Source organism: Garra rufa, chromosome 9 (genome assembly GCF_049309525.1).
Source record: "Garra rufa chromosome 9, GarRuf1.0, whole genome shotgun sequence".
Taxonomy (NCBI): Eukaryota; Metazoa; Chordata; class Actinopteri; order Cypriniformes; family Cyprinidae; genus Garra; species Garra rufa.
In genome coordinates, this window is record NC_133369.1 from 14,852,594 (window position 1) to 14,876,240 (window position 23,647).

Consider the following 23,647-nt stretch of genomic DNA (forward strand, 5'->3'; position numbering starts at 1 on the left):
TGGTTGCTTTATACTTGCTCTTAAGCAGAAGTTAAGGGAATTCCCTGTCTGTCATGCTCACGCGAGAGTAATTACAAACTGAAACCCGGAACAGTGTAGTTCATGCAAACACTTCTATTGACAGCTACTAGATGAGCGACACACGATGTGCTGGATAATGACATTTCAAGCTTGGTTCATGTTGCTATCGTTCTTTATTATGCCTGGTAAGATATTTCATGCAAAACTCCGGTTGACTTGCTTCATATATTATCTTAATTTACGCTGACGTATTATTTAAAACAGTGCGATGGCAATGAATGATGCAACGGCACGTTTATTTTCTATAACCTCATTAGCGGTCAAGTAAGCGTGAGCGTTTGGGGGTTACGGTGGTTATCCACATGTATCGGTTTGTTTTTGTCAGTTTGCCTTATTCTAGATTTGAATTCTGGCTCTGTTGTGTTTTGCTGTTGCGACAATTCTCAGCAGTCTTCCTTGGTTTTTCAGTTTCACAGTGCATCTTAATCTTGTTAGAATGTTATTAATGCAGTTAATTTTTAAAAATATGTTCGGCGGAGAAAGTAAAACGATTTAGGCTACTTAACAAAACTCCATTGGGATTCCCCCATGATGTAATGTTGCTGCACGTTTTGGCATTCACTGTAGTTTTAAACTGAAACCTGTCCGTCTCAAATAAACGTCTCACTTACATCACAGAAACACACACACAAACATACAAAATACGCTTTATTTACTTTGACACGCGTATAAAATGCTTCAGACTTTTCTTGTGTTGCACCTGATGATTTCCTTTTCTAAATACAGTTGAAGTGAAAAGTTTACATGCACCTTGCAGAATGTGAAAATGTTATTTTACCAAAATAAGAGGGATCATACAAAATGCATGTTTTTTTTTATTTAGGTACTGACCTGAATAAGATATTTCACATAAAAGACGTTCACAAATGGTCCACAAGAGAAAATAATTGTTGAATTTCTAAAATTCTAAAATTTCTAAAACTACTGTGTTCTTACCTGAATGATTCACAGCTGTATATATATATATATATATATGTATATATATATACATACAAAACAAGGGACTCATGAACAACTATTACTAATACATTTACATTTACATTTATTCATTTAGCAGACGCTTTTATCCAAAGCGACTTACAATTGGGGAATACAACAAGTGATTCATCCTAAGGAGGCAGATCAACATAGGAAGTGCTCAAAAATACCATATATCAGGCGTTGTTAGATGAGTACTGGCTAGAAAGGGAAGATCAAGAAAGAGAGGAGAACAAAAGTTTTTTTTTTTTTTTTTATTGAGTCAAATAGTGTCGAAAAAGATGGGTTTTCAGCAGTCGCTTGAAGACAGTTAAGGAGTCTGCATTCCGGATAGGGGTGGGAAGATCATTCCACCAGGCAGGGACGTTGAATGAGAATGTCTTGGAAAGTGATTTCATGCCTCTCTGTGGTGGTACAATGAGGCGTCTTTCACTAGAGTATATATATATATATATATATATATATAATTATATAGTAATAGTTGTTCATGAGTCCCTTGTTTGTCCTGAACAGTTAAACTGCCTGCTGTTCTTTAGAAAAAATCCTTTAGGTCCCATAAGTTCTTTCAGCATTTTTGTGTATTTGAGCCCTTTCCAGCAATGACTGTATGATCTTTTCACACTGAAGACAACTGAGGGACCCATGCAACTATTACATTTCAAACGCTCACTGATGCTTCAGAAAAACTGTATTAAGAGCCAGGTGTGTAAACTTTTGAACAGACTGAAGATGTGTACATTTTTCCTATTTTGCCTGAATATCTCATTTTGGAGATTCTGCAAGGTGCATGTAAACTTTTGACTTCAACTGTATATGCTATAATGGAATGAAACGTCATAATGCATCTTTTTTTTCCCTCAGTGTATGATACAGTCACAGAGACGACACAATACTACAACTGTACAGAAAAATTGCACTATGCACAATCTGAATATGCGATGACGAACCCAGACTGTGATCAGTATTGGTCTTCACAGGATCATGTGAGTAGATTGAAGAACTGGTTAAAGTCAAAGTCCATTTAAGGCAAGTCATGTCACTCGGCGGCCATCTTTGAAACGCCTCTGGGGCATGCAAGTGCAGCTCCTATCTCTTTGAATGGGGAAACATCAAATTCTCCAAAACTGTTCACCGAGCTTACGATTAAATTTCATATTTTAAATCTCCAAAGAAATCCAACAAGAACTGCCCTATAAATATGGTCTATAACAACCCGGGACTTCTAACGGCTGCTGCAGTGACGAGCTGACTTTACTAATCAACGATTGGCTCTTTCACTAAGAAGTGGCTTTGCGGCCATAATGAGCGTTGCATTTTTCCCCATTTAAAACTATACGAGTGACATGTCTTAGGTATTCTATAGTCTTTGTTGAAGTCCAGTGATAGATTCTATACACTGCATGTCTCTGATTTGAACTTTTTGCATCCATCAGTCAATTGCAACATTTCTAAGATCCACCCCAGAGTGCCACACTCCATGCAAAGAGTTATCCGTTGGGAGAATCGTTCTGACTGACTGCGTCAATATCACCCTGGCTGTAATATGCTCAAGAGTGAGTCATTTTCAGCCGTGTTTTCATTAGCATTTGAATTGTACATAACCAGCATTTGTATCTCTTTCAATTTTAAAGGATTATTTGACTGAGTACCGTGTTCATTTTTATGGTAAGTTTAGTTTTAACCAGTACTTTATTGTTTAAGTTTATTTTTAACCAGTACTTTATTGTTTATTATTGATTAGCCAATGCTAAAAGATTTTTGCTTGTTTCATTTTAGGCCAAAGAGTCCCTCAACCACTGATCAACACTGTGTACAGAGGTCGCTTTGGTAATACATAACAAATACTCCATGTGTGTGAATGTGCATTGTGCAATATATAATACTGTTAGTACAGTAACAGTTTTAGTTTTAGTTTCATTTCATAGGACTTATCTATATGTTTATGTTTTTTAGGTATTTTCCCGTCCATTGCCTTGGTGGTCATAGCCGTTGCTGTGCTTCTGCTGTGTGCATACAAACAAAAACAACAGATGCAATTTTCAAGCCACTCACTGTGATATGGGACAGTGAATCCTCTTAAACTTTATAGTTTTTGTTTTTTGGCATTCGCTTTATTACAGCAGTGCTTTATTACATTTGTTTACAGCAATAGTAGATGTTAAATGTGATCCTGGACCACAAAGGTTATAAGAAGAACGGTTATAAATGTAGCAGTAGCCAACAATACATCGTAAGGGTCAAAATTATCGATTTTCGATTTTATTTGCACCCTCATTCAAATTTTCAAACTGTTTTATCTTGGCCAAATATTGTTCTATCCTAACAAACCATACACCAATAGAAAGACTTATTCAGATTATTTATTCAGCTTTCGGATGATGTATAAATCTCAATTTCAAAAAATGTAACGTTTATGACTGGTTTGGTGGTCCACGGTCACATATACAGTTAGGAATAGATTAGCATAGCATAATTTGTCTTGTATGTAGCTGTCTGCACAGGGAGAAACATGAAAACCTTGGATTCAGGGTCTCTCAGCTGCCGACATTTTCGCATGGTGCACTTTTTATGCTGCTTCAAAAAGTAAAAAAAAAAAAAAAAAGCTAAAATCTACCTCTGAATGTATGTTTAACGAGTTCCCTCTTACTGATAATGAACTGAGTGAAAGGTTGAGCATATTTGGCGTGCTGTCCGGGAGAGGGCCTCGAGCTCGGTAGCCATTCCCGAGCCCAGGGCTCTCCCCCGCCCAGGGGGAGGGGTCCGAGCTCAGCATTGGCCCGAACCCTATAAGCGCTCCCCCTTTGGGAAAAAAGGTGAGGAGACGGGGAGGAGGAGGGCCTTGATGAAACAAGAGATAGTGAAGGTAGGAATGTTGTGATATTTATAGGGATTTCCTGGGATGATTGGGAATGATTGCTGATGGTGAACCAGCCGTGTTAATTATCTGCGCGAGCTCCTCCCTAAATTTGTTCAGAAAACATCACTTATAGGACATATTATTTGTATAAAATGTTCTAAATATTGTATTCTATTTTTGTATTTTGTTTTTATATAATAGTTGAATTCATTAAGAAATTCATGTACCAACAATGAAGCTTTATTTTTATTTTTATTATTTTTTTGTATAAAGCAATAATCACAACCCTTGTGTGACCTTTAAACTTTTTCCTTTTCTTGTATTGCATGAATTATTATTATATTATAAACACTATTTCTGTCATAAATTAATTTTGTCCATAATATATTCATCAGAAAAAAAATGGTTTTAACAGTTATTCAAAAAAAGGTGTGATAATATGATAACAGCCTGAACAATGATCATAAAATTTTGTGGTTACACTATATTCATGCCACACAATCAAACACAGTTTAACAAGTTTACAAAAAAGTATCTTTAATTCAGCTTAATGAATCAAGAAAATAAAGCATGATATTTCAGGACACACTAGATGTATATTTAAGATGCTTTACACAATTATTTACATGCCCGTATTGCGTTCATAATGAAACCAAAACATTGATGATGGATGAAACCGAAAGTGCTGGTTTTTGTATAGTTTCATTTTTGGATTTCACTTTATATATTTCTGGGCTCCAGTCTGTTTGTATGTGATTTCTTCCATCCGACAGATCTCTGCTGGAGATTATCTTCTGTCTGGGGTTACTCAAATTTGTCCCTGTTCTCAGGCCTGGCTGAGGGGGCCTTTAACCAATCCCATTTCTTTGCGCATTACAGGCGCATGAATGCTGCAGTCTCGTGCCTCACACACGCCGGGTATTCCCGCATCGCCGATCATGCCAGACTGACCCACAGGCCCGGGAAACCCACGGGGTCCTCGCGGCCCATCCATTCCATCTTTTGGTTCTGCTGCATGGCCTGGCAGTCCTGTTACGAGAAATAATCCAGGGCTAACTACATCTAATCCACAGTTGCTGAAATAGCAGACAGAAAGTTATCCCACCTCTTAGGCCTTGATGACCATCATGCCCTGGAAGACCTTTTCCAGAATCACCTCTCTGTCCTTTTTGACCTTTAGCACCTTTAGAAAAACACAGAGGGCTCATTTGTTTGCATAAATCCTTTGTTTTTTGTTTTTGTTTTTGTTTTTGTTTTTCTTCTTCTTAGGGAAAATCCAACCAGAAATGATGTAATTTCAAACCTGTATGACTTTCTTCCATGGAACACAAAAGAAGATATTTTGAAAAATGTTGGTAACCAAACAGTCCCATAGTATTTGTTGTCCATACTATGGAAGTCAATGGGATCTGGAACCGGTTACCAGTATATTCTTTGAAATATCTTTTTATGTGTTCCACAGCAGAAAGAAAGTTATGCAGGTTTGGAATTTTTGGGTGGAATCGTTTTAGGTCCTATGGACAAAAATGATATATTTTTTGTCCATACTAAGAAATAAGGAAGTCAATGGGATCTAAAACTGTTTGGTTAAAAATATATTTCTCCAAATTTGTTTTAAAAAGTATAACACAAGTTTGGAAAAACATGACGAGAAGGAGTAAATGATGAATGAATAAGTGATGATGAGAATTTTTTATTTTTGGGTGGAACAGTTTTGAGTTCTTTTTGGGCCGCTTGAACATGGCTCAGAAAGCTCTTGGATTTCATCAAAAATATCTTAATTTGTGTTCTGAAGATGAACAAAGTAATTAAGGGAAGTAATAAATGACAGAATTTTTATTTTTGGGTGAACTATCCCTTTAAAAAAATGTAATAGTAATGTCAGTGCAGTACCTCTGTCCCCTGAAGCTCCTTTCTGGCCCTCTAGACCTTTCATTCCTTGAGGGCCTCTTTCTCCTTTAGCACCTGTCTTTCCTGCTTTACCCTGAATGAAATACATTGTGTTATTTGTTTATAAAGTAAGAGTGTTGTCATATGCCAGTTTTGTATCAACTTCATTTATCAGCTCACAGGTTTTCCAGGGCTTCCAGAAGGGCCTGTGACTCCTGGGGGTCCGATGAGGGTACGGTTGTTGATCGGACAGCCCTGTACGCATTTGGCACGTATAGATGCAGCATACTGAGAGATCTGAGTGGTGACTACACCTTGACACAGCTGCAACACCTGCTCATCCGTCAGTCCTGGACCCTGCACAGAGTGAGTTGAGCCAATATACAGTTAAAGTCAATCTGCACAATCTGCAAAATGTTAATTGCATTACCAAAATAAGAGGGATCATACAAAACACACATTATTTTTACTGTCCTGTACTGGCCTGAATAAAATATTTCACATAAAATACATTTACATACAGTCCACAAGAGAAAATAATAGTTGAGTTTATAAAAACCCCGTTTTTTTTATTCTTAATACTGCGTTGTTACCTGAATGATCCACAGCTGTGTTCTTTTTGTTTAGTGATTGTTGTTCATGAGTTCCTTGTTTGTCCTGAACAGTTAAACTGTCTGCTGTTCTTTTGAAAAATCCTTCAGGTCCCACAAACTCTGTGGTTTTTCAGCATTTTTGTGTATTTGAACCCTTTCCAACAATGGCTGTATGATTTTGAGATCCATCTTTTCACACTGAGAACAACTGAGGGACTATCACTGAAGGTTCAAACACTCACTGATTCTCCAGAAAAAAACAAACAAACAATCAAAAAAAACAAAAAACGATGCATTAAGAGCCAGGGGTGTAAACTTTTGAGCAGAATGAAGATGTGTACATTTTTCTTGTTTTGCCTAAATATCATATTTTTCATTTAATACTGCCCTTCTGAAGCTACAGAAGATACTTATATGTTTCCCAGAAGATACAATTTAAGAAGTAGAATTTACCCTGATTTTAAAATTAAAAAAAGTTTTCACCCCCGGCTCTTAATGCATATTTTTTCAGTGAGTGTTTGAATCTTCTGTAGTAGTTGCTGAGTCCCTCAGTTGTTCTCAGTGTGAAAAGATGGATCTCAAAATCATACAGACATTGTTGGAAAGAGTTGAAATACACAAAAAATTTAGTTTGTGGGACCTAAAGGATTTTTCTGATGAACAGCAGGCTGTTTAACTGTTCAGGACAAACAATGGACAACTATCACTAAACAAAACAAACAAACAAAAAACAACAACAAAAAAAAAAAAAACAGCTTTGGATCATTCAGGAAACAACAGTATTAAGAATCAAGTGTATGTAAACTTCTGAACGGTCTCATTTTTATAAATTCAACTGTTATTTTTTTCTTGTGGACTATATCTAAACATGTTTTTGTCAAATATCTTACTCAGGTCAGTTTTGTATGATCCCTCTTATTTTGGTAAAATAATTAACATCTTGCAGATCTGCAAGGTGTATGTAAACTGTATTTGATTACAGAAATCAATATTTAACATTTAATATTTTCATATACTCAAAATTAATTTCTCATGATACGCACAGCTTCACCTGGCTCTCCTTTTGGCCCACTCTGTCCGGTCACTCCCTGGTCGCCTCTAGGGCCTTCATCACCTCTGGGACCAGGAAGACCAGGAGGTCCAATTGGACCAGCAATACCATCACGACCGAAACGACCCTTCACCCCACGCTGCATCACATAAGAAAAATCTATGTATGTATGTATTTTGTACATTTTACTACATTGCACTGATAAAATTGACAGAAGTGAAAAATTACCAAAGTTTCCACAAACAAATTAAGTTAACTTGAGGTAACTTTTTTCACCATAGACAATAATACTATAATATTCTTGAGCACCAAATCAGCATGTTACAATGATTTCTAAAGGATCATGTGGCACTAAACATAGAAGTAATGGAGCTATTGAAGATGACACGAGGAAACAGTGTGGATCAGATTCAAACTTACGTTTTTGTTCGTCACGAGCTTGTGACCTACCATTGTGTCATGGCTCTGACGTAAAAATGTTAACCTCAACAGTGAAACTAACCTGCCCTTTGTCACCACGAGATCCAGCGTCTCCCTGTAAAGTGAAATGATGATGAAATTGTGGTTATAATAAAAACTGTCTAGCGTAATGGAAAGAGGAAGAGAAACTGTGATGGCTAGTTTAGATTCTAGCAGGTGTACCTTGCCTCCTTTAACACCCTTTCCTCCTTTACGTCCTCCTGCCCCCTGAGATAATTCAAAACATTTAATTTTAAAAAATAATTTAAAACATTTTAATGGTCATAGCATTATTTTATGTAATGCCTATACAATATTTGTGGCTAATATTATACTCATATTACCTTTTCACCATCTGGTCCTGTTTCCCCTTTGGCACCCTGTAGAGCAAAAAATTTGATGATCATTTTGGATTTAAAAAAATAATAATAATTACTGTTCTAAGTGTATTTTTAATCATGTCTTCAATTGGATGTGAAAATCAACAAACAGTGAACTGATGATTAATGTGAAATTTGATTAACTAATTGATTAATAATTTCGAAACTGAAATCAGTTGCATACTGTTGGGCCAGGCAAGCCTTTTGGTCCAGGTTTCCCTGGAACTCCTGCATCTCCACTGTCTCCTTGTGGACCCTATTAAAAAAAAAAAAAATCAAAAAGTCTAATAAAACCTCAAACCTGTTGCTCTTTTTAACAGGGAGAAAAAATGTCCAAATGGATGTTCTTGATATTGCAAAACATACAGTGTTACATAATGTTTGTCACATAAAAATGAGTAATCTTTTATATTACCTTTTATAGTTTAGTCTAAAATACTTGTTTATGCTATGTTTATACTATGCTATGCATAGCATAGTCCTGTCTCATTTCCTTCATGGAGAAAAAGTAAGGGAAAACCCAGATCATCTGAGAAGTAAACAGACCTACACTGCTGTTTCAGGAAATAGGTTAAATGTAGTGAAACTGCGTAGGTATAAATAGAAGTTGTAGTTTCACTTTCCGTTTTGGGTGTGGCGTACTGTCTGGTAAATCCCCAAAGTTTAGGGACTTTCCCCTCTGGAATAATATTAACAAGAGCAACCAGAACATCTGGTGATTTCCAACCTAACAAATAATATGGTGCATTTGCCACAGAGCCATAATATGGCTTTTGTTTTGATATAGAAAAGAAGTCACATGATAGTCAACAGATCAGCCTTGTCTGGCTTCACACAGTATCACAAGTGTGTCACGCACATAATAGGGAAGTATAATATCCCCCTAAAGGGCCAAATACATAACGTACCACAGTTCCTACTCTTCCGGGTCGCCCCCTCAAACCACGATCACCTTTCAAACCCTGTAGAAAGAGGAAGAAGGAAATTTATCAAACTTCTTGCAAATTTTGAAGAAAAAAATCCTTTGAAACTGTTTTCACTTGAAAACTGATAGTAAATTCACAAAGAATTAAAAAGAAATTGCCTTGCGAAAATATTTATACTCCTTCCTTTTTTACGTTTTGTTATGTTCCTGCATTAAATGTGCATCTGCCCCCATCCAACTTGACAGTAGACTGAAGAATGGCAGATAACTGCCAAATGCTGTGCAAAGCTTGTTGCATCATACCTCAAAAAGACTTGAGGCTATAAAAGTGCTTCAGCTAAATACTGAGTTAAGGGAATGAATACTTATGCAATATACTTATTATTATTTTTTTAAAATACATTTTTCTAAAAGTTGTGACAATTCTGTTTTTGCTTTGTCAATATGTTGTATGGAGAATAGATTGATGTGGGAAAAAGTCATTTAGAGCAGTTCAACATAAGGCAGCAACATAAAATGTGAGAAAAAAAGGAGTATGAATACTTTTTTTCTGTATGTATGTGTGTGTGTGTGTGTGTGTCTGTATGTGTGTGTTTGTTTTTGTGACATATCAGGACACAAATTTATTTGTGTAATAACATGGGTATGACATAGGTATTACAAGGAGAGGGTGACTTATGAGGACATTGCCCATGTCCCCACTTTTCAAAAGGCTTATAAATCATACAGAATACGTTTTTTTGAGAATGTAAAGATATGCATAGTCTCCTGTGAGGGCTAGGTTTAGGTGTAGGGAAGGTGTAGGGTGATAGCAAATATCGTTTGTACAGTATAAAAACCATTACGTCTATGGAATGTCCCCACAATTCACAAAAACAAACGTGTGTGTGTGTGTGTGTGTGTGTGTGTGTGTGTGTGTGTATAAACACATACACACACACACACACACACACACACACACACACACACACACACACACACACACACACACACACAAAGTTATTTCTGGACCTCAAGTCTGATTGGCTGAGTAGTGCGATATTCTCCGTTTTACTGTTCGTATTTTATAAATAATACTCTTCTTAACAGTATTGTTTTTAAGAGTTTTTAAGGTAAGAGTGTAATTGTTTAGACTTACAATATGGAGTTTGTCAATAAATATAACATCTATTTGAAAATTTGAGCAATCACAGACCCATCGAGAGCAGCCTTACCTAGGCCAGATCTTCTGGAATTTGTCGCTAGCTCTGTCTCTATAGTGGTTAAACATGAGATATAATTCGTTTTGGGTAACTCTAACAGGCAGTCTTTTGTCTTATTATTTGTTCCAGAGCAAATAGTTTTTGCTAAGTGCAAAATCTCATTGTTATATTTTAAGTTGCCTATCAAATTTTATGATGGCTGTTGTTGGTTACTAAATATTATTATTCCTAAATAATATTTTATATAAATATTAGCAGTATTTAATAATAGTATTTCGCATTAGGAAACAGTGTTTGTTCGTGATGGAGATTTAAATTACATTGCTCTACCATTAGATGGCTACAAGAGACTGTGAGTCAGTAGTAAAGACTTTTATATTGAAAGAAACTGAAGTTATTTTTACTCAACACCTTGTAAGACGCAGCCAAAAATGCACTCAACAGCGCTGTCATAAAAAAAATCACCCTAAACAGATGAAAGGATAGTATGACAAAGATATCGCTTTCCTCAGCAGACATTAAAACTAATGTTTTATTGTGATTATAAGATTGAGCTGAAGAATAAATGCAGGTAATCACGCTTAAATCTCTCTCATAATACTCTAATCTACTAGGGATGCACCGATCCGAATCGGCCGATCATTTGCGCGTTTTGTCAGTAAAGCCGGTTCTGTAATCAGCGGTAAATGCCATCAGGTGCGTGATTTCACGTTGAGCCGTATATACTACACACAGCCGTTGTTCACTGACGAGCTGCGCACATTCACACTGATAATAAACATGGATTTGCGCAGCTCGTCGGTAAACAACGGCTGTGTGTAGTATATACGGCTCAACGTGAAATCACGCACCTGATGGCATTTACCGCTGATTACAGAACCGGCTTTACTGACAAAACGCGCAAGCATGATCAGCCGATTCGGATCGGTGCATCCCTATAATCTACATAATACAGTGAGCTTTTAATGCAGTAATACAATAAGCATTTAATCAAGCAACTCAACGTTCCTTTGTTACTTGTTCTAAAGGGACATTTTTGATTAGTAACGGTGACTTGGGCTCAGGGGTGTAAACTGTCAAACTTAGATTTGAATGCAGGGCGGAAGGAAGTAGTTTGTACAAAATAGTTTTTTAAGACACTCCGTTGTTGTTTCTTATGTGTTTAACACGTCGAACTGTTGTATAAATGCAATGCCACACTCGTAGCTGTGCGATATGGCTGTATATTGGCACGCTGTGAATATCTACGGCTGAATCACAGCCATGCCACTATATTTTCTCTTACCTTAGGTCCAAAAGGTCCAGGCACCCCCTCAACTCCTGGAACACCAAGAGGACCCTGAAAAAAACTATTTCTCTCAGAAACACAGTACACACGTGTTTTTTTCATGAGTAATGATATATGCATGAACAACTACTCACATCCTCTCCCGGCTCCCCATCACTTCCTGGCAAGCCACCTGTTCCTTTAGCACCCTGAAGATGATAGCAAACAGTAAGAGAAATTTGCCTAACAAATCTTAGTCACCGGTTAGTCACCAAGAGCTTACTCATGGCGAAGCTTTTAGTTGGAATTATATAAAATATTATGATGAGTAAAGGGTACTTTGTGGGTACTAATAACCACAAGTGCTTTAATGAGAACAGACCTTTGGTCCCGTTACCCCACGGTTTCCTGGAACTCCTGGATAACCCTGATAGCATGATAGGTGAAAAATATAGTATTATAGTGAGATTACTACAGGGATTTTCCTGATGGTACAATATGAGAAAGAGAAATAGAAAGCTTCTGAGTGATTTTATCACCAAGTAACCCTGCTCTCCATGGTCTCCTGAGAATCCAGGTGCTCCTGTCTGACCCTGATTATGCAAAGAGAAAATGAAGGTTTAGTCAGCAGCAGATGTAAAACGTTTGTCAAACTAATAGTTATGCCTGTAATCCTGGGTGCCAACCTTCTGTCCCTGTCTTCCTTCAGGACCTTGTTTTCCTTTTTTGCCAACAGAACCCTGTTGAAAGATGGGGGAATTTCTCAGAAATGTTTTTAATTCAAAGTTTCAAGACACGTCTGGACAAATCAAGACTCAACTGGAAATGTATCAGTTACATGAGAAGCTGACAATTAAGATGGACTTTTAAATATTATTAAATATCCATTAAATATACATATTTAAGTCTACATAAGTGTTGTAACTGGTATCTAAACTGTGGGGTTTTCCATTTCAGCTTGTTTGCAATTCACTTAACGGGATAGTTCTCCCCAAAATGGAAATTCTGTCATTGTTTATGCACCCTCACGTTGTTGCAAACCTATACTGTATGTGACCCTGGACCACAAAATTGATACATCATCTGAAAGCTATAAAAATATACTTTGTTAAATAAGCACTGATGTATGGTTTGTTTGGACACTATTTGGCCGAGATACAACTATTTGAAAATCTGGAATCTGAGGGTGAAAAAAATCAAAATATTGAGAAAATCGCCTTTAAAGTTGTCCACATGAAGTTCTTAGCCAATCATATTACAAAAAAAAAAAAAAAAAAAAAGTTTTGATATATTCACAGTAGGAAATTTACAAAATATCTTCATGGAACATGATCTTTACTTAATAACCTAATGATTTTTGACATAAAAGAAAAATTGATAATCGATAATACTTAAAACTGGTTTTGTGTTGCAGGGTCACATATGAATGCCTTTCTTCTACAAAACTAGACTGACTTACATTTATTTTACAGTTATTTTTTTTCAATATTATTGAAAGACTGAAGATTGATTTTTGGGTGAACTGTCTCTTTAAATAGTCATGCAGTGCGACAAATTAATAATAGCAAATAATCTCTAGATGCATAGAAGCACTAAATAAAAGGTCACTGCTGTCTTCATTTGAAAGGTCATATCAACCCCACACTACCCACACATAGTTCAACACATTATACATTAATTACACAAATAGAAGAAGAAGAAAAAAAACAGACAAACAAAACGAACAGAAAAACTCCCCACACATGCAAATGGGAAATGAAACTCGTGACACTCACACTTATTCAGAATAGGGAAGCATTTGACATTATGCAGATATTTTATATCTATTTAAGCTTATTGAAAGGACAGTCCCCTTGGCAGCAAACACTCAGTTAAGCATCTTTCTCAAGGGCACAATGTTAACATCTGCACTCTTGCTGGTAGATGAAATCAGTATCAAGATAAATAAATAAAGTAAGTAAGTAAAGTAAATAAACAATGGGTATTAAGACAACATTTTTATACATTTACAGAGTAAATCATCTCACCTTAATACCTTTACCGCCTGGTTTTCCAGATTTACCTTTTGGACCAACAGGACCCTGCAGTCAGTCAGAAAAATATTACCTCAGATTAATTTCATAGACAAATAAAAAAATTTTTGTCAGGAATCTATCTATTACAAAAACTAGAGGAGTTAACATGACTGCACAGATGTTGCTTTAAATTATCAAATGAGATCTAGAACATCTCAGCTACTGTATGTGATCTACTTTCGTGACTGAAATGGGAATAAAAACATTCAAGTAATGTGGAAAGAAAATGCTGGTGGTGATATGTGTTACTGAAGATGCTGTTTTGCTCACAGTTTTTCCAGGGAGACCCACTCCTCCACGTGGACCTTCTATTCCGAAATCGCCCTGCATGACACAAATTTAGTTTCAATCACAATTAATGCACCATCAAACTGCATTAAATATAAGTCTGGATAATCTTTATACACATAAAATAACACCAAATAGCTCTGCTACTACAACAAAGATTTACAATTTTCCACTAACAACTTGAGTTTTGTCTTATTTTAGTGCGAACATTACCTTTAATCCAAGTTGACCTGTTTCACCAGGGTCCCCTGGTAATCCTGGAAGGCCCTATGAAGAAAAGCAAGAAGATTACATATTATTAAACATATTTCCAGGAATGAAACACAAAAAAGTGCAGGTAAATGTTTTCCAAAATTCTTGGCTCACAATTGCACCAGAGAAACCAGATGCACCATCTTCTCCATCAGGCCCAGAGTCACCCTAAACAGAAGGCAAGTGAGGTTAGTAAAGTAAACAAGAAAAGACCTGGCATTCACAGGATGCACACATTTAACTATGTTTCCTGTCACTCACCTCAGGGCCAGTGTCTCCTCCTCTTCCTCTCACTCCTTTGGTTCCTTTGTAACCCTAATATAACAGACAGTTTGATCTTGTGAAATTTTGGATTTACTATTCAACACCATGAACATTAAAATACAATGTTTTGCTCTTACCTCCCTTCCTTGAACCCCAGGGAATCCCTGTTTGCCTTGAAGCCCCCTAGAACCCTAAGGGTAAATGTAAAAATTCAATGCAATAATCAAATTTAAGAATGCATTAAACTTTACATAATTCAAAGCCATGGCATTCCAATAATCAACCTTGGGTCCAGCAAAGCCTCCAAATCCGGGCTCTCCTGCTTCACAGTCGCATTCAGTGGGTCCCTCCACTCCCAACTCAGCGTCCCCTCCATAAGGGACCTGTGTTATCAAGGTTTTATCCTCTTTGGCGTAATCAAAAGACTCCACCGCTGTAGCATACGGGTAAGTTTCTTCAGTGATCATGGTGACCATGGTGGCTGCAGGTGCATAGGGGTCAAAGCCAGATGCTGAGTGCTCATCTCCACTGCCACGTTTGGACTCTGCAGGATACTCAACTGAGGAAGCAGATTTAAAAATAAATAAATAAATGAATAAAATACGAGATGCCCATTTATCCTGAGTGGACATACATATATAAAAGACATGATGACTAATATTCTTAAAAAAAAAAAAACAACAAAAAAAACTTGTATAATATAATATAATGAAATTGAGATCTATACATAATGTGAAAGCTGAATAAATAAGATTTCCACTGATGTATGGTTTGCTAGGACAATATTTGGCCAAGATACAACTATATAAAAATCTGGAATCTGAGGGGGCAAAAAAAAATACAAATATTGAGAAACTCGCCTTTAAAGTTGTCCAAATGAAGTTCTAGCAATGCATATTACTAATCAAAAAATAGGTTTTGATATATTTACAACAGGAAATTTACAAAAGATCTTCATGGAACATAATCCTTATGTAATATCCTAATGATTTTTAGAAAAGAAAAATCGATAATTTTGACCCATACAATGCATTTTTGGCTATTGCTACAGATATAAACATGCTACTTGCGACTGGTTATGATCCAGGGTCACATATAATGTAATGTAATGTAATATAAAATAATATAATAATCTTTTCTGAATGCAAAAAAAGTGTTGTTCAGTGTTGTAAGAGTAGATAAAATGATAAAATACAATGTACTATTACAATGCTACTTGGTTATGGATTAGGGTCATATAATACAATATAATATAATATTTCAGATTACAAAAAAGTGTTGTTCAGTGTTGTAAGAGTAGATAGAATAAAAGAAAAATGTGTGAAGAAATTAGTCCAAAAATCAAATAAATTACCAACAAACCAATAAAATGAATTTAAATTGAATCAATAGAATTTTTTCGTCTTATTTTACTTTTCAATTCAATTATATTTGTATTGTATAAAGATAAGCATGTTTTAGTATCATTAAAACTGCATTACGTAAATTTTGCCTCTTTGTCGCCATCTAGGTTTGAACCCTGCAATTACAGTTACTTGCGGAATCATCTTTATCTGGGTCAGCAGTGCACGGCTCATCATCGCGGATGAATCTAGGTTTTGAGGTGTATTAGTGGGCTGTCAGTGAGTAGACTCAACACGCCAGTAAGGGTATTCATTCATTGTACCTCGGAATTACAGATACTACACCTAGTATCTCCAAAATAAGAAGTTTCACCCGAAAATGTCATCTGAACAAGTAAGTAAAACGTCTGCCAGTTTTGTTCTGACTAACAGAAAAAAGTTTAACAAAAAATCGTGCTACGAATGGTGATTAAATCTAACGATTGCAAAGTTAGCCTCAGACCACGTCAAAACGTGCAACTTATTACTGTTATACTTTGTTCTCAAATTTTTAATGTTAACATCAGCATTGCATGAAATGGTTCTTTTAACCACAAGACATTTTATGCTCTTTAGAACTCGTTCTAAGTTTAATTAATCAAGCGGTTGTAAGAAGATACAGCCAACTAGTTAATACACCTGCTTTATTTATCCACCTTTTTTCTTTATGCTGGACATTTGTAAATTTTATGGGGTTGGCTTCTGTTCTCAGCGTCCAGCTATTCTTAGCTGTACAAAACAGCTTGTTTTGCTGCTTGATATTGCAAATTAGTGCGTCCCATCATATTATTTTAATGTATTATCCTAAATTTGAGCACAGTGGTTTGTAGTGCAAACCGTTTTACCACTTACTGCACCTTGTTCTCATTATTAATATATCTGTGTGACTGTGTATCATTTTTATGTATATATGAATACACATTCATGCATGTATATATTTACACAAATAGAAATATATACATAGAAATACATGTAGGCCTAAATGTTTTCAAAACATACACTGTATGTGTGTGTATTTATATATACGTAATAAATATACACAGTATACACACATATTATGTAAACAAAAACTTTTTGGATGTTTTTAATTTCCACTTTATTTCAAAAGCAGCAATTAATGTTCAATCTATAGAAAATGCTTGAAAAGTAAATATTAAAGGTGCCATAGAATGCACTGACACAATATTTTAAATTGTTCTCTTATATCTACAGAGAAGGTATATGGCATAGGAAAGGGCAAAAATTCTCCAGAAACAGTTTTACAGGTCCATTTACAACCCTAGGATTTGTCCCTAGAATGAAATGGTCTGTTATTACCATATTTGGAAGGTTCATGAATTATAATGATGAGCTCTGCTCTGATTGGCTGTTTCACAGAGTGGCTCATTTTGGTAGCTCGCACAAGGAGGAAAATATATATTTAATCATAGAGCTTGAGCTGCTATTAATATCAGTTTATTGACTGCCGTTTTGAATGCACGATCATTTTACTTTCACTTTTGTGATCGCATGGGCTCTGTCTAACGCTATACTGCAGCAGCAGTACTTACCACTTAAGTTTAGATGCTTGTTAGTGATGGTCAGGATCTGTAAATCATTCACCATCGTCCACGCAGTCATCTCTCCAGCTCTCCTTTTATGTGGTAAGTGAAATCTTATGTACTGCAATATAACAGGCTACTGCTAGCAGCAAGCTAACATGTCCCTTCAGTGGCTCGCCTTATTTTATTAGATCGCCTTATTTGTTTTCCTTGCCTTTCTGAGTAAGTTACAGACACCAACCATCCCTGCACTTAACATCTCCTGCACAACCTGGAACATAACATTTATTCCCGTGATCTGCCATTTTCGCTATTGTCCTCGCTTTGTTTTTTTTTCACAATAGCCTGCAGAACTTCTGATGATTTGGCTATGGAAATGTTGGGGGGCGTAACTATTAATGATCGTGACTCTTATAGTCGCTGTTATGTTAGGATTAGCCTATTTTTCAGTGGTCTTTGCAAACACCAGATTTATATAGGAAGGAGGAAACGATGGTGTTTAAGATTCATGGTATGTCATGTCCATGTACAGAATTGTTATTATTTAACTATGCCTAGGTAAATACAGTTTTCCATTCTGTGGCACCTTCAAAATATTGGGGTTGTAGTATTAGTAGTGGTAACAGAAATATCTCAGTTACCGTTGTGAGTGTATCCAGATTGTTCATCATATCGATCGACTAAGGAGCCTTCGTAAATGTGTTCTTCTCCTGTGATTGTAAAAGAGAGGGGGAAACAGCTAATTAAAAATGTCAGTCAGAGATTTTAATGTTTATTTGCCATTTATACATATCTAACAAATGTAAACATGTTGGACACGTGATAGTCTCACCTGATTGTAAGCCAGAGTAATCATGCTGGGCCCGAGAGGGCAGGACACACAGCAGGAACACAAAGCTGAGTGACACAGCCCACACCTGACATCAGCACAAACACAAACATCATCAAACACATGCAGATGAACTTATTACACTAACACTTAATGCTGGATACACTTAAAGGGATAGTTCACCCAAAAATAAAATTTGATGTTTATCTGCTTTCCCCCCGGGCATCCAAGACATAGGTGACTTTGTTTCTTCAGTAGAACACAAACAAAGATTTTTAACTCAAACCATTGCAGTCTGTCAGTCATATAAAGGCAGTCAATGGTTACCAAAACTTTAAGAGTAAAAAAACATACACAGACAAAACCAAATTAAATCATGCGGCTTGTGGCGATGCGTTGATGTCTTGAGACACATAATGATTGGTCTGTGCAAGAAACCAATATGGACAGTGTAAACAATGAGTGACTTATGCGCGCAATAGATCGCTCGTGAACATGCTCAGAATAGTAGAACTCTCTGGATTCAGTGGGAAATGATATAAATACTGTTCGGTTTTTTGCACAGACCGATCATTTTGTGTCTTAGGCCATGTCCACACTAATACATTTTCATTTGAAAACGCATCTTTTTCTCTCCGTTTTGGCCTTTTTCCTATTCCTGTGCCTTTTTTTTTGTCAAGGAAAACGGAGCTTTTTGAAAACGCTCTCCAAAGTGGATAAATTTGAAAACGGCGTTTTCGCGTTGTAGTGTGGACTGCGAAAACGGAGGCTTTTGAAAACGATGACGTATATTTAGCCATGTGACGCATATTGTACCAATAGATCTCTATGTTTACAGCAGTAATTGTGCCTGTGCGATTCACTGTCACACTGCTGCTAAAGAGATTTACCTTGTACACTCTTCAGATTACAGTCCTAAAATGATGACAGGAAATTTACTCACAGTTGCTGTCCTGCAAACATGACGACAACTGCTTTTCAGATAAAATATGAATGAGCGCGACATAAGACGCGTCAGTGAATGATGAGATATTTACGTAAATGATACCGCCAGAAGAACTGCGTGAAAACTAATTATGTCTGTATAATTTTGGAGGCTTTACGCATGCGCAGTAATGCAAATTCGACGTTTTCCTACGTTTCAGTGTGGATGAGAAACTTTTGGAAAACGGAGAGCGTTTTAAAATGAAAACTCCGTTTTCAAATGTATCCGGATTAATGTAGACGTAGCCTTAAGGGGAGACACTGCAGGCAAAAATGCTGTTTTTTCATGCACCTGTCAAGTTTGAGATGTTGGGCTTTTTAGAGTTTCGTAAAGTGAGACTAGTGGAAAACACCCAAAAGACACTGTTAAGTGTTTCTTTTATAGCACTTTCATCTGTTTGTGTCAGTAGATTTCAATTACAGTCCATATTTTCAAAGGCCATTTTCTCAAAATTATTTTTTTCTTCTACACTGAGCCATAAATCTTTAGGTCTGTAGCAACCACATTTTAATTTTTTATTCCTGTCTATATTCTGAAGGTTTTTACAGAGGGATTTGTTCATATATAATTTGCTTGATTTTATACATTTTATACCCCCCAAAAATGGTAAAAAATACATTGTTTTCTGTCTGTTTTAAGTTTTTTTCTGAATTATGGCATTTCAGGATTTCTCTCCATGGTGCCCCCGAGTTTAAACTTCCAAAATGCAGCTCTATACGATTACAGTCGCAGAAAGAAGGGTCTTATCTAGCAAAACAATCGGTTATTTTCTAAAAATACCATAGTCCATTATATTGAGAGAAATCCTGAATGTTTTCCTCAAAAAACATAATTTCTTTATGACTGAAAAAAGAAAGACCTGAACATCTTGGATGACAAGGGGGCGAGTACATTATCTGTAAATTTTTGTTCTGAAAGTGAACTACTCCTTTAAGACCTCAATGTATCGTTACGAGCCGCATGGTTTAATTTAGTTTTGTCTGTGTATGGATTTTGCACTCGTGAAGATTTGGTAACCATTGACTGCCATTATATGACTGACAGACTGCAATGGTTTGAGATAAAAATTGTTTGTGTTCTACTCAAGAAACAAACTCACCTACATCTTGGATGCCCTGGGGGTTAGCAGATAAACATCAAATTTTCATTTTTGGGTGAACTATCTCTTTAATCTGTCAGGTGAAGTTCAGAAAGACTTAAACGGAATGTTGCAAATGGATTCATAAACTTTATTATAGATACGGATGATCTGTACATAAAGAACAGTGATTGCTGTCTTTTTAGTTGTTATTTTACTAACCGGTGCAAAGGGGGCTCCCCTTTTTGATGTGTTTTTTCAAAAAGTTCCTTCTTTACACTGGGGGTTTCCTCACCACTACCACCTTTTTTTTAACAAGTGTTAAAAACACACACTTTGTTAGAAGTAATTTGTAAAAGTAACTTGTTAATTTGTTCTTTTGCTGGAACAAATAAAAATGGACTAATTAAAGCTGAGCTGTTTTTTGTCTCTCTCTCACTGTCTGCCAGTCTCTGTGCACAAATTAACCCTCTTCCTGTTTCACACTTCCTCATGTGATCACTATGCTCAAATGTCACTAATGAGGTCATGGAACATGTTCTAGCCGATATGAAAATAAATGAATAAATAAACTTTTAAATGATCCACATGAATCAAGACCAATTTATCAACCATGCTTAGATTTTCAAAACCAGTTATCTGTTAGCTACAATGAAACGACTGTGAATCGACTAGGGGAGAAATAATAGATATTTTTACATAATGATAGCAGTTAAATCCTGCTGATAGAATGGTTTATTAAAAATGGTCTATATAGACCCCCTAATCTAAACAGGAACTGGTGACATTTTAGTAAGAGCTTAAAGGATGTTGCTGCATGTAGTAGTGGTCAGTATACCCTCTAGTGGTCATTATTAAACACAGCAGCACATTGCTGAGAAGCGTTTGCACAATACCTAGAAAAGCACCTCACAAAAATACCAGAAAAGTACAGAAATGAAACTGCTATCTAGAATTGTATCACGTACTCAATCTGTCAGTATCTGTCACCCTTATGAACCTTTTTTTTAATAGTAAAAGTGTTAGGGGTGTGTGATATATATCGTCTGCGATAATATCGTAATGCAAACATAACACACTTACAGAGTGACCTTTCTTACAAATACAAAATGCAAGTACCTTTCAGGTCACTTGTTCAATGGGAGATATCTAATGTGATTAAGTTACAGGCAAAAAATAAATTTTTTTTTTAGCATACACCACCTTTGAAAAAATTTGGGGTCAGTCGGTAAGATTTTTTTTTCTTTGGGATGAAAGTAAATACATTTATAATGTTACAATGAGAAAGAAATTCTGATATTTTGAACCTTCAATTAGTCAAAGAATCTTGCGAGAGCAAAACAGCCTTGGTGAACACAAGCTACTTCTTTAAAAACAAAGTGGTACTGTAAATACAATTGACATGACCTCACATTTGCTCTTTTGAAAACACATTTGCTACACAGCAGGACTATTTCAAGCAAACTGCAAGATAGATAGATAGATCAATAGACAGATAGACAGACAGACTACTAGTCAAAAGTTTTTGCACAGTAAGACTTTTGTTTTTTAAAGAAGTCTGCATTTATTTGATCCAAAGCACAGCAAAAACAGTAAAAATGTGAAATATTTGTACTATTTAAAACAGCTGTTTTCCATTTGAATATATTTTAAAATGTAATTTATTCCTGTGCTTTCAAAGCTGAATTTTAGGCATCATTACCCCAGTCACATAGTCCTTCATAAATCATTATAATAATCTAATTTGCTGTTCAAAAACACATTATTATTATTATTATTATTATTATTATGTTCAAAACAGCTGAGTAAAATGTCTTCTGGTTTCTTTGATGAATAGAAAGTTCAGAAGAACAGCATTTATCTGAAATAAAAATCTTTTGTAACATTATAAATGTCTCCTGACTCCAAGCTTTTGAATTTTATAGTGTATAATGTTACAAAAGCTTTTTTATTTTAGAAAAAAAAAATCTATTCATCAAAGAATCCTGAAAAAAAAAAGTACAAAATGTTTCTTGAAGAGCAAATCAGAATTATTTCTGAAGGATCATGTGACACTAAAGACTGGAGTTATGATGTTGAAATTTTTTGCTTTGATCACAGGAATAAATTACATTTAAAAACATATTCAATTGGAAAACAGTTATTTTAAATAGTAAGAATATTTCAAAATTGTACTGTTTTTTGCTGTACTTGGTGAGCAGAAGAGACTTTAAAAAACATTAAAAAACTGTGAGACCAAGACCAAGAAAACACAAAGAAAGCCGTATCTTACAGCTTGTATATCAGTCAAATTTCTTTTAATTCTCCACAACCTCACAATCTGAAGGGTGGAGCTAATGGCCCATATAACCAAAGCATCGGGTTCCTCACCAAACCCACAGGTCCTCTGGGACCCTGAGGTGCAGCATGAGCGATTGACACGTTTCCATTATCTCCGCCAGCTTCAAATCTGGAACTGGCCTTTAGAGGCTGTTGTAAATTATTATTGTACTGCAATCTGGCTAGTTCAACTCACATGTGAGATTTTTTACAAGTGCTTAAAGCAATTACATAAACACAAATCAAAAAAAGTGTATTTATGTAACATGATTTATGATGGTCTTTTAGGCCAAGTATCCAAAATACAAAATAGTCGCTGACAGCACACATTAAGTATTATAAAACAAACTATAAATTCTGTGAAAGGCCCATAAAAACATGTCGAACTATTTCCGTAGCTCTAATAGCTACTATGCACTTGGTACTATTTGACAGTCTTACATAAAAATAATAAGCACACAAAGCCTGAAAGTAAGATTATGACAGTGTTTAACAGTTCATTAGTTAAAAAGAGAATTTGTTGTAAGACCATCCCTGAAAGCAACCCACACAACTCTGATAACACTGACTGTTCACAGCTTTGATGACACAAATATTCCCTTCTGAATTCCCCTTAGATTCTAGGTACCCATCTTGCATCTTACCTTCACCCTGTAGGCTCCCATGACCAGCAGCCTCCTGCTCAGGTTTCCAGGCGCTGTTCGGACACACAGCTCTAAACCTTTGGATCAGCTCAGTCAGGGGGTCTGTGAGAACGCAGGCAGCACTGTTTCAATGAGGGGCTGCAGTGGTCCTCAAAGCATTCTCCCTGCTTGCATGCAATGCTAGTCTCTCTGTGCCGAGGAAGATCCTCCTGGTCCCTCACCAGAATCTCCCAGGCTCCCACCTCTCCACAACTGGGTGAGAAATACCTGAGCCTTCACCAAACAAACACACTCCTTCACTGGACTA

At 36.1% G+C, this 23,647-nt stretch overlaps 1 protein-coding gene across 1 annotated transcript; it reads right to left on the reverse strand.

Annotated features, from left to right (window-relative positions):
* Positions 1–4,489: 4,489 nt before the first annotated feature.
* On the reverse strand, positions 4,490–23,361 carry LOC141343392 (uncharacterized). The gene is made up of 25 exons (XM_073847994.1): positions 23,341–23,361; positions 18,318–18,402; positions 18,127–18,192; positions 14,847–15,121; positions 14,700–14,753; positions 14,560–14,613; positions 14,413–14,466; positions 14,260–14,313; positions 14,029–14,082; positions 13,711–13,764; positions 12,370–12,423; positions 12,223–12,276; positions 12,066–12,110; positions 11,839–11,892; positions 11,702–11,755; positions 9,198–9,251; positions 8,474–8,545; positions 8,254–8,289; positions 8,093–8,137; positions 7,953–7,985; positions 7,443–7,589; positions 5,987–6,163; positions 5,810–5,900; positions 5,022–5,099; positions 4,490–4,945 (listed from the first exon to the last, which is right to left on the reverse strand). The coding sequence occupies exons 1-25, from the start codon at positions 23,359–23,361 to the stop codon at positions 4,743–4,745; spliced, it is 1,968 nt and encodes a 655-aa protein (XP_073704095.1). The 3' UTR covers positions 4,490–4,742.
* Positions 23,362–23,647: the final 286 nt, after the last annotated feature.